The sequence below is a fragment of the Grampus griseus genome (assembly GCF_964374135.1).
Source record: "Grampus griseus genome assembly, chromosome: 5".
NCBI lineage: Eukaryota > Metazoa > Chordata > Mammalia > Artiodactyla > Delphinidae > Grampus > Grampus griseus.
In genome coordinates, this window is record NC_138998.1 from 5,215,374 (window position 1) to 5,231,905 (window position 16,532).

Consider the following 16,532-nt stretch of genomic DNA (forward strand, 5'->3'; position numbering starts at 1 on the left):
GGAAGTGTCACTGTGGCATGCAGCAATTTTTTTTCCTTGCAGAAAACTTGTGAAAGAGGGGAACTACCATTCGTAGATTTGGAAAGATTTTCTTTTTCCTTCTGCCTTACTAAGGAAAAAAAAAAAAAAAAACTCTATTAGAAACCCAAAAAGGCAGCTTCCTATGCCTTTTAGTGGCATCTGAGTCACTTAAAATAGCCTTGGAATTAATGGATTTTCTTTTTATCTTCCTCTTTCTTTCCCTTTTGTAATGTTTATCAGAAAGTTCACAGATTCTGACAAAACTCCCCCCTTCTTCTTGGTGCTTATCAGTTGTATGTACAGTGGTCGAACCCACTCAATCAACTCTCCCAAGGTCTTGCGGTCCTGCCTTCCAAGTAACCTGGGATTTTTGTTTGTTTTTTGCTTTTTTTTAAAATTTACTTTTTATTTTATATTGGAGTATAGTTGATATACAATGTTGTGTTAGTTTCAGGTGTACAGCAGAGTGATTCAGTTATACATATACACATATCGATTCTTTTTCAGATTATTTTCCATTATAGGTTATTGCAAAATAATTGCATAGAGTTCCCTATGCTATACAGTAGGTCCTGGATGATTATCTGTTTTATATATAGTAGTATGTATATGTTAATCCAAAATTCCTAATTTATCCTTCCTCCCCCCATGTTTCCCCTTTGGTAACCATAAGTTTGTTTTCTAAGTCTGTGAGTCTGTTTCTGTTCAGTTGTATCATCTTTATTTATCACTTACCACATATAAGTGAAATCATATGATACTTGTTCAAGTAACTTAGTTTTGAATTAATTTACTTTGGATTAATTTATGTTTGGAAAGGATGAAGTATACATTCTGTGAGTGGTGTAGGAAACAAATTTCCTTGGAAACACACAGATTCTAAGTCAGGAAGAGAAGACTGTATCTTACAAAAGAGCCCCTGGTTTAAAGGCTAAATGGCAGGTTAATTAAGCCCCATAGTTATTCTTCTCTGTTTCAAGGATCTGAATTGTCTCCATCCTCCCTCATTTATAATCACATCTATCTCCAAAACTGCATCTTTCAGCAGAGATAGTCATTGCTTGTTCAGGTACCTAAAATATTTTCTAAGAGTTTTTCTCTAATTTATTCTGAATTCCTTCTTAGGGTGGTTAACTTGTCCTGACTTGCAAGGGACTTTCCCTGAAAGTACTAAAGTTCCCATGTCTTGGAAACTCCCTTAGTCACAGGCAAAATAGACCTTGGCCACCCAATCTCTATTTCCCTTTTTTTATATTCATGACTTTCTATTTAATTGTCATTATAGCTCTAAAGCTGAGACCAGTTAGGCTAAACCAGAAAGTAGTTGACAGGTCTGTCAGTGGTGGTTCCTGAAGTGTCATCCTCAGCCCAGCAGCAGCAAAAACATAGCGGGTATTTGTTAGAATAAAGATATTCAGGCCGCAGCCCAGACCTAGGAACCATAAACTCTAAGGGTGGTAATCAACAATCTGTGTTTGATTAAACCTCCAGGTGGTTCAATGTATAGTAAAGTTTCGGAACCACTAGTTTACAGGAACAGGATGATTTTTGATTCACAAAAGTTTCCAACATCTTGGCTGCATCGTTGTTGGATGCTGTGACAGCCAAAAGAGCACGGAGAAAACAGAGTGAAAGAAAATTATAAGGTGAAAATGACTGAGGATGAAAACTTAGGTTAGCAGGTCAGAGATCTGCTATTTATATCGCTGTGCCGATGTTCAGTCTAGTGCCTTATGGGGGTACGACATCAACTTTTGAAAGAATGGCAAATACCTAACAGAACAAATTTGTTGACAGCAGCCTCTGTATTTATCAATTACCAAATATCTAGCAAGCTTTGTTATAGTTGCCTATGGAGTATATTAAATATAAGCTGTAGGAGTAGGGAATACAATCCCCATTGACTTTGAGAAACTAAGGCTGCAGTGTGATAAGATATTGATTGAGATGTCATGTTGAGGTGACACTGGGTTATTAAGTCATAGTTTAAACTACTATTATGTAACAGCCTAAATGGGAAAAGAATTTGGAAAAGAATAGATACATGTATATGTATACCTGATTCGCTTTGCTGTCCACCTGAAACTAACACAACATTGTTAATCAACTATATTCCAATATAAAATTAGAAGTTTAAAATAAATAAATATATAAACAAACAAACTAGAGACCTCCATTCTGAGGTCAAGGACATTTAAGGTTAGAAGATACAAAGTAGTTCTCAGCTTCCGTTGGCCAACTGTTGGATCCCGCCTAACTCCCCAGGACCTGGGTAATTTCTGCTGAGCCCTTGGTGCTTCCAGAGCCTCTGATCTCCCTCCTGCTTGCCCTGGTCCTCTTGCCTTCTTTCCTTCACATTATCCCCACTCTCTGCTTCCTGTCCCAAGTCAAGCATCCTTTGGTCAGGTTCTGACCACCACCACCTTCTGAGGGCTTCTGCATCATTCGCTAACCTGACAGCCTGATTCTCTAAGGCTTTTTACCCCCCCCCCCCAATTTTAGGAATTGATAGGAATAACCTAAATTCCTGATAAATGTTCCTATAAAAGAAAGTAATCTCATGTTACCCTCTCAAATCACATGATGCTCTTAAAAAAATGGCCGATCCCCATGAAACTAATGAGTCCTGGCTTCAAGAGGAAAATCCAGAAGTTGAATCAGCTCTTTCTTTCAACAGGCTCTGAAAATAGTTTTCAGCAGAATAATTTATGTTCTAAGCTGCACCTGGTGTACACGGCCCAAAGTGAGTTCAGCAGATCCATCACCAGGATCCCTGAGTCTGAATCTACTCTTGATGTAACTGCCTCAAACAGATGGTAGATTGGGCAGCTTCGGGACACATCTCAGAAGTTGCAGTTAGATATGTTTGTTATGTAGGTTTTTGAAATCGCTTGCCTTCCTGTAATTTCTGATGCACAAAAGACATGGGAACTCTAGTTCAAAGGATGTAAAGGTAGAAAGAATTACTCACCTGATCCCTTAGGACATTAAGAGTTTTAATCAGTGGATCACTTTTTGCATAGCACTTCCAAATAACAGAACTTTGGAGGTGTGATAAAGTTAGAGTTTGAAGTACAGGTATTTTTCTGGTATTTTCTGGTGATGCCTCTTCCTGCTCTACTTCCTCAAAGAGAACAAATCCATTGTTCCCTCCCCTCTTGTGGTATGGGAGCCCTGTCACTCTAGTACACAAATGACATTGTGTTTACTTTTTTTTTTTTTAATTTTATTGAAGTAGAGTTGATTTACAATGTTGTGTTAGTTTCAGGTGTACAGCAAAGTGATTAGTTACACAAATATATATATTCATTCTTTTTCAGATTCTTTTCTCCCTGTGCTATACAATAGGTCTTTGTTGGTTATTTATCTTATATATAGTAGTGTCTGGACGTTCATCCCAAGCTCCTGATTTATCCCTCCCCCGCCCCACGTTTCCCCTTTGGTAACCATAAGTTTGCTTTTGATATCTGTAAGTCTGTTTCTGTTTTGTAAATAAGTTCATTTGTGTCATATTTTAAAAAATTAGATTCCACATATGAGTGATATCATATATTTGTCTTTGTCTGACTTACTTCACTTAGTATGATAATTCTAGTTGCATCCATGTTGCTGCAAATGGCATGTCGTTCTTTTTTATGGCTGAGTACATCATGTTTACTTTCTAACCTCCAGTGATTAACACAGGGTATGACACATGAGCGTTCAGTCAGGTCCACCCCAAAAGTTTCAGGGCCAAGACAAGAGTTCAAATGGAGACCATGCACTGTATAGCTAAATGTTTACAAGCTGTACCTCAAGCTTCCCTGGCAGCCCCCCAGCCTTTACCCAGGGATTGCCTTTGTGACCTGAAGGTCAAAGAATCTCCCTGCCTGAGTCAGCCCTGAGCCCTACCAAATGATAACACAGCTCTGCAGGAACAGGGCAGAAGCTGTGCCCCAAGCCAGCCCTCTGATCCCAATCAGGTAGCCCACTGGGGAAGCATCCTTCCTCCCCAACCTCATTTTGTGGACTCAGGATTCCCAAGCAATTTTAAGCATTTCCTGTATCACTATAGCAGAAAGAGGGAGGGAATGTTTTGGGGGGACTTTGCCTAGACATACTTTTCGGTGATTTGAGGTGGTTGGTGATTTGAAAACAAACCTTTTTCTCTGGTTCCCAGATAGAGGCTGTGATCTCCTTTTACCTCTCAACATACATAGCCACACATGCACACACATAGCCACACATGCACACACATAGACACGCATGCACACACATAACCACACATGCACACACATAGATGCACAAATCATAAACACCCAGTCCAGCTGTCACTTCCCTTTCTAATTAAAATTTCCATTTGCTCAGCTGGTTATCAAACTGTCTAAAAAGTGTTTTTATAAGATCAAAAAACTGCAAAAATAGACTTTTGTTTCAGTGGCTTGTGATACATGGAGGCCAGTGCAGGGGCCATTCCTGCCTGTGTCTAAGAGGCTGGTACTATGCGCAAGTCAATGTTGATCAAATTGGATGAAATCCAGAGGAAGGAAACCACCGGTAATAATTTCTAAAAACTTGCAATTTTTTTTTTTTTGGTAACGAAGCACCTTTTTATACTTCAGAATGTCAGCATATTTAAGAGGAAGCAGCTGTTCTCACTTGCTAGCAAGCCTGGTTGAGACTTTATTTCACACAGAGAAGAAGGAAATAAATTGTGTATCATTCTGAGTCTTCAGTCTAGCAGAAAACATGATGATTATCTTTGGGACATACTATTAATTTCTGTTACCTGGGAGGAAACTTAAATAACTCACATCTGGTTCTGTCAGTTGGGTTATGAGGTCTGTAACTAGGAGAATAAATTTCTTACCTGGACCATGTAACTTGGCCGTTTCATTTTATTATCTAGAATTCAAGTTGTTGATTATTTTCTGGAATCTTTTCTTATGCTTTTCTTATTTTCTGGAATCTTTTCTTATGCTTTTTGAATTTTTTAAAAAAGTATTTACAGTGTTTTTGTATAAGAATGAGGGCCAAAATGGGCCACTCTGAATACTGACAAGTTCCCTTTCATTCTCCACTAAAGCCCCATTCCACAAAGTATTAACAATCTGTTTTGATGTCAAAGCCAAATAGTGACAGTTACAATAATGAATGTTTGCTAGAGGGCACTGGTGAAAAAACAGCACAGAAATGCAAACCCCAGCCGTCTCAAACTGTTCCTTCCCACTGGAATGTACCCATCCTTTTCGACTCCCAGTCACATAGATTGTTCCCATTGGGTCATTGGTTGAATAGTGCAAAGAAATCTGAATCTGGGAAACATTAAGAAAAGTGAATTGTTATTCTAGTTTCGCATCTTTTGGAAAAGACAAAAGAAAACTATGCAGTAAGGAAGTCTTGCGCGTTACTCTTATCATTTTGCAGAAGAGGTTGTTTGAGAGCTGTCGGTTTTTTTTTCTCCTCTCCTCCTAAATGGACTCCAGCAACTTAATACATTAGCATAAATGGATGATTAGACATACATGATTGACTCTAGCTCGGGCCAAGTTCAGTTTTTTTTAAGTCAAGTTTTTAAGATTCTATCTTCCAACACTCATAATAAATCATGACTAATTGGAATTAACTGAAAGGGATAGAGTCAGTTCTTTTACGAACAAAATCAAAATTTTAGCAATGAAAAATAAATGAAGAGCTTGTGCTTCTGAGCCAGACTGTCTGAATTCAAATCATTGTACTTCAGCTGGCAGCTCTGGCATTGCACAAGTTCCCAAATCTCTCCATACCTCAATTTCTTCTCTAAGATGAGGATGAAAATGGTATGCCCATCTTTGTTTTTTTTTAATTGACGTATAGTTGATTTACCGTGTTGTGTTAGTTTCAGGTGTTCAAAAAAGTGATTCAATCGTATATATATGTACATATATATGTACATATGTTTCTATATTACTTTGTATATTATATATTATATTATTTTAATGATTTTTTTCCATTATATGTTATTACAAGATATGGAGTATAGTTCTCTGTGCTATACAGTAGGTCCTTGTTTATCTTTTTTAGATATAGTAGTGTGTATCTATTAATCCCAAACTCCTAATTTATCCTCTTAGTTTTTTAGGAGGCTTGAATGAGTTTATACCTATAAATGCTTTAAAATTGTTTTTACTATCATAAGCTATAATTGTGTTTTGTTCATTCATTCATTCATTTATTCATTCATTGCTTTCTTTCAATAAATATTTATTGACTATCTTTTTATGCCAAGCATAAGTGCAAGGATATAGCAATGGACAAAACTGATGAAGGATTGTTAAGTTTATTATTATTATTATTCCAAGTCATTATGGGTTGTCTCATGAACCACTCAGCACATACTGGACATCTATTATCCTTCCCATCTCCTAGCACAAAATAGCGACTCAGTAAATGTTGATGGAGGGAAGTTCAAATACATGAGTCATTGCAACATAGAATAACAATCTGGATTTGCAATAAGGATTTGGAATTGGGAGATGCAATGTCAAGTCCCAGTTTTACTGAAATTTCCTAATCTAAAAACCTAGAAAGCTATACCATGAAACCACTAAGATCCCTTTTGACTATGATTCTAGAAAGTAACTGAAATGATGCACTATTTTTTGACTGGTTATAATTCTATTTTTCTTAAAATAAATAAACTTCTAATTTTAGTCTAGCTTTAAATCTACAGAAAAGGTACAAAACACAACAGAGTGTTCCTGTATATGCGCTCAGTTTCCCTTATTATTAACATCTCACATTACTATGGTGTATTTGTCAAAGCTAATGAACAAATATTGATATATTATTACCTGGAGTCCATATTTCATTCTGATTTCATAAGTTTATACCTAAAGTTTTTTTTTTCTTTTTCTTTTTTAAAATTATGTAAGTTTCAGGTAAACAACATTATAATTCAACATCTGTATACACTACAGAGTGATCACCAGCATAAGTCTAGTCACCACCCATCACCATATAGTTGACCCCCTTTTACCCATTTTGCCCACCTCCACCCCCCTTCCCCGCTGGTAACAACTAATCTAATCTCTGTATCTATGAGTTTTGTTTTGTTTTCTTTTGTTTGTTCCTCTGTTCTAGTTTTTTAGATTCCACCTAGGAGTGAAATCATATGGTATTTGTCTTTCTTCATCTGACTGTTACAATTGTGTGTACGTACCACATCTTTTTCTGAATTTAATTTCTTATTTTATATTGCAGTTTAGTTGATTTACAATGTTGTGTTAGTTTCCTTATGTTCTTTTTTTTTGCCCCAGGATCCTAACCAGGACACCACATTATATTTAGTAATCCTGTCTCCTTAGACTTGTCCGGACTGTGACAGTTTTTCAAACTTTTCTTGTTTTGATGACCTTAATATTTTTGAGGACTCTTGGTCAGGAATTTTGTAGAATGTCCTTAAATTTAGGTTTGTTTATGCTTTTCTCATGGTTAGACAGGGGTTATGAGTTTTAGGAGGAAGATCACAGAGGTAATTCTCATCACATCCTAGCAAGAGTATATGCTATTAACATGATCAATGATATAAAATTTTATTTTAATGACTGGATAGGTGTTATATATAATGGGTAATTTACTGTACCATACTAAGGAAAATATCTTTGCTATATGAAATTTCTACGCAAAGTACAGTCATCCTTATTCGCGCGAGATTGGTTCCAGAACCCCTGTGGTTACCAAAACCTATGAATGCTCAAGTCACTTATATAAAATGATGTAGTATTTGCATATAACCTACACACATCCTCCCGTTTACTTTAAATCATCTCTGAATTACTTACAATACTTAATACAATGTAAACGTTATGTAACTAGTTGCAAATACAATGTAAATGCTATGTAAATAGTTGCCTACCCACAATAAATTCAGGTTTTGTTTTTTGGAAGTTTCTGGGATATTTAAAAAAAAAAAAATCGATCCTTGGTTGGTTGAATCCGCAGATGCAGAACCCCCAGATACCAAGCGCCAACTAAATGAAATAGTTGATTCTTTTGTGGCATAATCTTAAAATATGTTTACTTTACTTAAAAAAAAAAGTCCTCTTTACTACTGGCAAATGAAGAGTAAGTGAAAAATTCATGTCTTGTTATAAATTAATAGTACTCTTATCTTTGTGGACTCAAGATCTACATATTAAATTTAATGTCAAACATATAACTGTTTGTATTTCTTTCAAACTAACCGCAAGCTTGAGAAAATTCGCAGATCTTTGTTCAGCTATGTGGTCTGAAAGATGCAACAAAGTAAGAAGTGCCGGAAATTAAGCATTTTGATACTAATTCCCCTAAGCCTGTCTCGTGCAAGGGACTTGCCTTAAGAAATATCGATGTTAATACTTCACTAAGCCCCGGACATGGACAGTCTGTTGTCTCTAATCTTTGGTGTCCTTGATATAAATGTACATTATCCTCTGGGATTAGGAATGACGCTGATGTAGCTGTCACAGAGATTGGAAGATCCATGGTTATGTTTATTCTATACTTTTGTTATGTATATATGTAAATAGAGTAAATATTTACATAGTAAATATTTACTATGTAAATAGAGAAGGTGGCTTAAGATTACTATAATCTATGCAATGTAAAATTTTCAGATCAAGACATAAAATAAACATTGTCAATCCAGGGGAAAATTGTTAGAAGTAGGGTACTACTGGGGATATCCTTATTTAGATTTAAATGAAATAAATACCTACAGTATCACGCTCTGGCTCCAGCAAGCGGCCACAATAAGTTTAATTATACCTATCTTTATGGATGTCCCTTCCCATAGAACTGACCATAAAAACAATTGGGTGGTTTTAGCCCGCTACTCTTTGTGACCTTACTATGGAGGTTCATTATTATGGCCAAGAGCATCATTCACAATACATTTTTCCCCAAATCCCTAATTTCTTTTTTTTTTTTTTGCGGTACGCGGGCCTCTCACTGTTGTGGCCTCTCCCGTTGCGGAGCACAGGCTCCGGACGCGCAGGCTCAGCGGCCATGGCTCACGGGCCCAGGCACTCCGCGGCACGTGGGATCCTCCCGGACCGGGGCACGAACCCATGTCCCCTGCATCGGCAAGCGGACTTTCAACCACTGCGCCACCAGGGAAGCCCCCTAATTTCTTAATTCCATGAGACACTGTGTCCTGACTCACCATATACTACTTGTGTGAACTTTGGAAATTTCCTTAACGTCTGAAATTTCTTCATTTTCAACAGTATGTGTGACGGTTAAATGAAATTACGTATATAAAACACTTAGCAAATGAACTGGCCATTTGCTATTTGTTCACAGACACTCATGCACCTGCTTTCAAAGAATAATTTCCAGTTTGCTGGGAGCAATGATGCCTACTGGACCATCTCAAGTTGGTTGTTGTGTTTTATGCCATATGTAGATTCTCAGAAATATTTTCTAGCAATTACCTGATATTTTAATGTTGGTATCTTAGTAGGCAAGTAAACACTAATCAGGAAGTGGGTCTCTCAGTGTTTAAGGAAATAAATGTATTCTGGTGGCAAAATTCAGTGTTAGGATCATTTTATTTATTTTTCTCTAGCCTTGAGAGAGACTAGTCATGGCACTATGTTTCTTTTTTTTTTTTTCTAACATCGTTGGAGGATATTCTCCATGACACTGCAGGGGACTTACTTAATGGTCTTACAGCTAAATAAGTGATTAAAAGTATAGGAAGTGTCAGGCAAAGGGAAGAGCCAGATGAATTGTTTTATACAATAGCCCTCAACATGACTCTGAAAAAGAATATATATATATACACATATATAAAAGTATATATTATATGTATACATATACACACATATATATATAACTGAATCACTTTGCTGTACACCTGAAGCATTGTAAATCAACTATATTTCAATAACATTTTTTAAGTGAAAATTAATTCATTAATTAAAAAAAATAGAGCCCATTTCTCTTCTGATTGACTAGTGTGTCTGATGCCATATTTGGGAAAGAAGCCATAAGCAACCTCACCCGTATTCCCACCTCTCTCTCTGGATCAAAGGGAAAAGCCAAGTTACAAGGCATCTTGATAACATAAACTAAAAGGAAGTAAGCGTTTATGAGGACAACACTTCATTGCAGGTAGACCACTGTCCGTTACAGCCACTGCCCACTCCATTTATCATGGACTTTACAGCATGGCACTGGATAGTGACCACAGCAGCATATGGAATGAGAAACGATTCCAAGAGCAGCTGTGGCTGGAGAGACAGCCTGGGAATAGTTTGAATAAGAGGTTAAGAACTAGCCAGCCGGGAGGCAGCAAAAAGTAACATAAAAATAGAAAGCACAGGGCATAGGGCTCATTTGCAATTCGTTGTTGGGTATGGCAGACATTGCTGACATGGTGTTAACTAGCCTGTTTGGGTTGGGAGCTGTGTACACCCGAGTGAAGTTAGGACAAGGTAGTCTTACTTTGGAGGTTGACCTCTCCAGCTTTAGAATCAGACTTCAGAGGCAGAAGGGTTGCAGGGTTACAGCGTATCAACACTTTCTTGGTCATCAAGCTCTTGAAAGCTGTGACATTAACATGATATGACCAGTCTGTGAATTCCTTATAAAGAGTGGCTGTTGATGTTTGAATACTTTTGTGTCACAAGCTCCCTGAACACAGCCTGGTGCAGAGCATACATTTAATAAATATGCTAGGTTAGAATTCATCTTATTTGTATATGGATGATTTCTGTACCTGTCCAATATACAACTCTTTGTAAATAAGGCAATGATTTTCTAAACCTTTGATCTGGACAAAGCGATATGATATCAGGGTTCTTTTTTTTTTCTATATTTTGCACAAGCATACACAGGAGGATCAGTACCTATTTTTTAATTAAAGAAAGAGATGTAGAAAGAAAATAGAAAGACAAGTGGTAAAGAAAATTAAAATATCTTAAAAACATTTATCCTCCATTTTATTTTTTTTTAAAGCCATCCTTGTAGAAATATACAAAGCACAATGCACTGTAAAGATTATTTTACTAAGGCCATATGTTAACAAGAGAAATTTGTGAATATGTTTATTTACCCCATGGAAAAACGTTAAAGCCTGTTTGTATATATTTTCTAGACTTGTCCGAACGTGTTATATCAATAGACAAAACTATAAGTGGTCATCTATGTACATTTCCTCAGGAGATGATTGACACGTAGTTGACAAGCAGCAATTGCTAGCTGTTCTTATCATTATTAGCAGAATGTAATATTAGTGATACACTTTCGAATAGGGAAAGGTAATACCACTGTTTTTGCCTTTTCTTCTGTGCTACTTTGACTGCAGACAGTACCACAGGAACACCAGCAATATCAACGACGACAACTGTGGAAATTCGCAAAAGCAGCGTTATGACAACTGAGATCACTTCTAAAGTGGAGAAAAGCCCCACGACAGCCACCGGCAATAGCTCCTGTCCTTCCACGGAGACTGAGGAAGAAAAGGCAAAACGGCTGCTTTACTGTTCTCTATGCAAGGTTGCTGTCAACTCCACCTCACAGCTGGAGGCGCACAACAGTGGTGAGATGCAGCGATTTATTTTCTGTCTCAACAGCTCTGCAATTATCTTCCTCCGAATAGATTAGATCTTTTGCAGCAGGGGACAGAGGGGGAGGCAGAAAACTGGCAACTATTACATGGAATTCATTAACCATTAAGAAGTAAAAATGACAAGCAAAGTGTCACTTACAGGGGGGCAAGGAAGGGTTTCCAGGGCTCCCTTGCCATGCTGTATATGTGTTTGTGTGTATGTGTTTTATAAACATTAAGAGAGACAGTAAAATATAATTCTGAAGTGTCAACTTTGCATTTATATGACGTCTAGATTGCTATGTTACTTCCACACATTTGCTTGTAACTGAAATTTTCTGAAGTTGCACCAATAATATAGTTGCAAAAGTTGGTTGCATAACTCCATTCGCTTTTGGTTAAAAACCTCCCTATTATGGTTTTTATGGCAAATAATGTTGTTTGGGCTAAATCTATATGAGCTGGAAAATTAAACTTAAGAAAATACTTCTTAGAGGCAGCCGTGATGTCTACATATAATATTTTATTTATTTTTTCTGACAACGTAAAGATACTATTCCTTTGTTTTGACTGAGGCTCAGAGAAGACACATGACCAGTTAGGTGACAGAGCCATTATTCAAACCCAGGTCTCTCTAACTAACACTAAACTTTCATATAGCATAACAGAAAATACTGGTAAGCCAGGATGGAATTCTCTCCTGATATATTTTGATTCCATCTCCCTGCTCTTTCTATACATATATGTTTATATCTATATCTATATTTAAAGATGTTTTATATATATATATATATATAAACCTATCTAACTAGATACATATATAGAGTATATCTATATCGATTTAAATAGATAAAGATTTTATTGTTTTATTTGTTTATTTATTTACTTATGTCCTGCCTGAGGTTTTAGCCAGCCCTTTGTCCCAAGATCAGTTTTTCTCTAAAAGACTGGGTTCATTGCGAGGACTCTGTCAGCAATTACAATCGAAAAAGAATCATTTGTGAATCATACCCTGAGTTAATAGTGCAGCTGTGTGTTGATGGCGTCATCGACCAATCATTGTGCTGCACGCGTAATATTCAAGTACTGACTTCAAGGCTCTAAGGGGGTAATTGCAGAAGGAGGACAATTCCTTCCGCCCACATCCTCGTCCTGCAGGCAGCATGAGTTATAGTCAGGGAGAGTTCATGAGTTCAGGGGCTGGGAGACACAGAATAGCATCTGGCCCCAAGTCAGAATCTGTACCATTCAGATTCACCCTCTGTTTCCTCCTGCGAATACGTTCTTCCTGAATGTGAGATCACTGGGAGAGGGTGGGCATCATTGGAAATCCATTTACTTTTCCAGAACTCTTGATCATCCCCCCATAGCGACAGAGAAACACATTCACTCTGAGGGAGGGTCTATTTTGACAGATAAACCATAGCCTTTGAGGTTGGAGTTAATTTACGAAGAACTTGGATGTCCTTTCTGAATTCTGATCAGAAACATCTGATTAGGAGGCAAAGAAGGGATGACTTATTTGTTTACGTCACATCAGGTCAACGTTTTCCATATTACAGTTCTATGGTCATCTCTGGTTTGTGTGTAAGAATTGCCGTTGGAGCTTTATGTATATATATATATATATATTATATGAATGTCAAATATATCCATACGTTTATATATAAATACATTTATATTTGTTTAAGTACATACACACACACACACACACACACACACACACACACACACATACATATATATATATATATATATATATATATATATATATATATATATATATATATATATATATATCTCCTACATCCTGGGATTCTGATTTATTATATATCCAGGGCTTGGGAAGCTATAGTGTTTGGGAAAAGAAAAAAAAAACAAAAACAAAACCTGGCAAGTGTTTTGCAGGCAGACCTGAGAACTAGTGTAACCATCTCACCTGGGAGTTTAAGACATACTTTCGGTTGTCACCCTTACTTGAATCCCTTTCTAAGGGTGTCCCCTCCAAGCCTTCAGCCCAGTCGGGGGACTTCGACCACTCCCCTTCCCTCCAAGGTGCTGCTTGGGGTTCTCGGTTCCTGTATTTCCCTTCCTGCGTCAGAGATCTTCCCCTCGGGGTGTGATGTTGGTAAACCTGCGGGGTGATTGTAGAGGGCAAGGGTCCGCATATGTCCCTCTCCTGTCAGGAGTAGGAATGGTCCTTGTAAGTCTCATCATAGGATTATTGTGGTGGGTTCTAGTTTGGGTTCCACGAGAAGCAGACTCTGAGACAAGGATGTCAGGGCAAATAGTTGTTAGGGAGATAAAGGGACAAGGTTAGTGGAGTTGGGAAAGGAGATAGGGCAGGGAAGGTGGCCAGCACAGCCAGCTACCAACGTGGGCAAACTGGACCTTACCCACCAAAGCCGGTCCCCCGCCCAGCTCCTACGCTTTTAGTCTTAAAATCTTCAAGTGATCACCTAGAATGACAGAACTAAATTAACTCAAATTCTGTGTCTTTATCTTTACAATCTCAGCACTATCATTGTTCATTTATAATCCGCTGTTTTCATGAAACATAGGTATTAACACAAGGGCATGAATTGCAGCCTTTGTGAGCTCAAAGGATTTCGAACCACTATGAAATGATTAGTGAAACTAAAGCTTGTAACCGAATTTGTGTGTTTCTGGGGATGACCGTATGATGGAGAGTTCTACAAACCAATTTCCGTGGAGCAGATGATGTGCTAATTTAGTATATACGAAACTCAACAGTAACCACCTCCATTGTTTAGAATATAGACCAATGAAATATTATTTAGGGAAGAGTCCTTATCACTGACATTATTTAGAGTTACCAGATCATGGTGCTGGTGGAAAGCAGACCCCCTTTGGTTTTTTTGTTTGTTTGTTTGTTTTTGTTTTTTTGCGGTACGCGGGCCTCTCACCGCTGTGGCCTCTCCCGTTGCGGAGCACAGGCTCCGGACGCGCAGGCCCAGCGGCCATGGCACACGGGCCCAGCCGCTCCGCGGCATGTGGGATCTTCCCAGACCGGGGCACGAACCCGTGTCCCCTGCATCGGCAGGCGGACTCCCAACCACTGCGCCACCAGGGAAGCCCCAGTGGGCCCCCATTGTATAGTCCATTTAATCAGTGTTCTCTAATTCTCTTTAAGGACCCCCTTCTTAGTTACGCACAAGGCAGACCACAATCACCACCCCACCCACTGCATCCTCCACTCACCCCCACCCTGTCAATATAACTTTAAAAGACTTCTCCAATTACTTCTTAGAGCCAGATATTAGGAAAACACTGTTAAGATTGGTCTGTGTTTTTCAGGAAACCAAGTTTGAATATCAGTTTTGCTCAGAAGCAACCAGGATGCAGCATGGGGAGATGCGTCCTTTGCATTTGAATGTAATTCTAAGTGTTTCTCTTCTTTATCCTTTTAGAAATACATGATAGACATGGAATCAGGGCTATAGCACCGAGCGGAGAGTTATGCACTTATGGTCTGTTCATGGGAAGCCTGCCACCTTCAAAACATGTTTTTCTCCTAATCTTGGAAAACGCATTTTTAAAAAAAATTTATTGAAGTATAGTTGATTTACAATGTTGTGTTTGTTTCAGGTGTGCAGCAAAAGTGAATCAGTTATACATATACATATATCCATTCTTCTTCAGATTATTTTCCCATATTGGTTATTACGGAATATTGAGTAGAGTTCACTGTGCGATACAGTAGGTCCTTATTGGTTATCTATTTTATATATAATGATGTGTATGTGTCAATCCCAATCTCCTAATTTCCCTTCCCATGCCGTTTCCCCTTTGGTAACCATAAGTTTGTTTTCAAAATCTATGAGTCTTTCTGTTTTGTAAATAACATTTGTATCATTTTTTAAAAATTAGACTCCACATGTGAGTGATATCATATGATATTTGTCTTTCTCTGTCTGACTTACTTCATGTGATTCACAAAACTGTCTAAGAGTGCTTGAAATACCCTGAGAGGACATACTCTTCGAGAGATCTGGAAGGCTCCTTTTCTTTGTGTGTTATAGACATGTATTATAGAAGATATGTTTTGCCTTTTTCTTTAAAGAAATTCCCCCCAAACATCCTACTAGGTAATGCTTTGCTTAGCTATTTTTGATGATTTTCTCTATATAATTGAAAAAAACTTTGGAATGTTTTATAATTAGTCCTCATTACTAATTTGGGCAGATTTTTCTGGTAATGACTTAAAGTGGTAACATTTGATCATTTTCACTAAGCTCATTCCAGTTCTTCTATCCCTACACAGAGCTTATTTTTAAGTTCACTAAGTTTTAATATATAGAAATGACACGTTATCAAAGGATGGAATTTCTAAATTTTTGCCTAAACACAAAATCAGTGTTAAGAAGGAGAAGAGAAGATTGACTACAATTTCTTGAGTATGTGGGTGTGCCAGAAATAACGCTTAAGATAAAAAATGCATCTAATACGATACTTCAGTAGAGGAGATATTTTTTTTTTCTATAGCTACAGACATTGAGGCACAAGTAAGTTGAAACTACTCAGCTGATGGAGGCAAATTCTGACTTATACCATTTCAGAGCCTGAGCTTATAAATCTCTTTCCAGAGAGTTTGCTGTGTTTGTTGATCTATATAAATATCTAATACTTCGCTAATCTTCACTGATTGTCTACCATGTGTTGCTCACTGAGAATCTAAATTTGAGCAAAGCCCAGGAGTTGCCTTTTAGGAAGCCCTGGTCTAGTTTGTGCCTCTGTGTTCTGGAAGAGAATGGGTAAAGACTTGTTTCATCCAGAGATGTGTCCTTTCGTGTTTCAAGTAAAAAACTCATTTAAGCCAGTCAGCCATGGTGGCCCATGTTTATGGCCTTATTATTATTAAGGCCCAAAGATTATCTACCACTTCTCTTCAGCATCTTCTAGGGTAATGGTAAGACTTCAACTGGATGGGAAATAC

General features: G+C 37.7%; 1 protein-coding gene across 1 annotated transcript in view; it reads left to right on the forward strand.

Annotated features, from left to right (window-relative positions):
* ZNF385D (zinc finger protein 385D) overlaps positions 1-16,532 on the forward strand; it is a 335,124-nt gene that overhangs the window by 295,968 nt on the left and 22,624 nt on the right. The window contains exon 5 of the mRNA XM_082655440.1: positions 11,333-11,566. Coding sequence (XP_082511566.1) covers positions 11,333-11,566 — 234 coding nt within the window. The remainder of the gene's footprint in view (positions 1-11,332; positions 11,567-16,532) is intronic.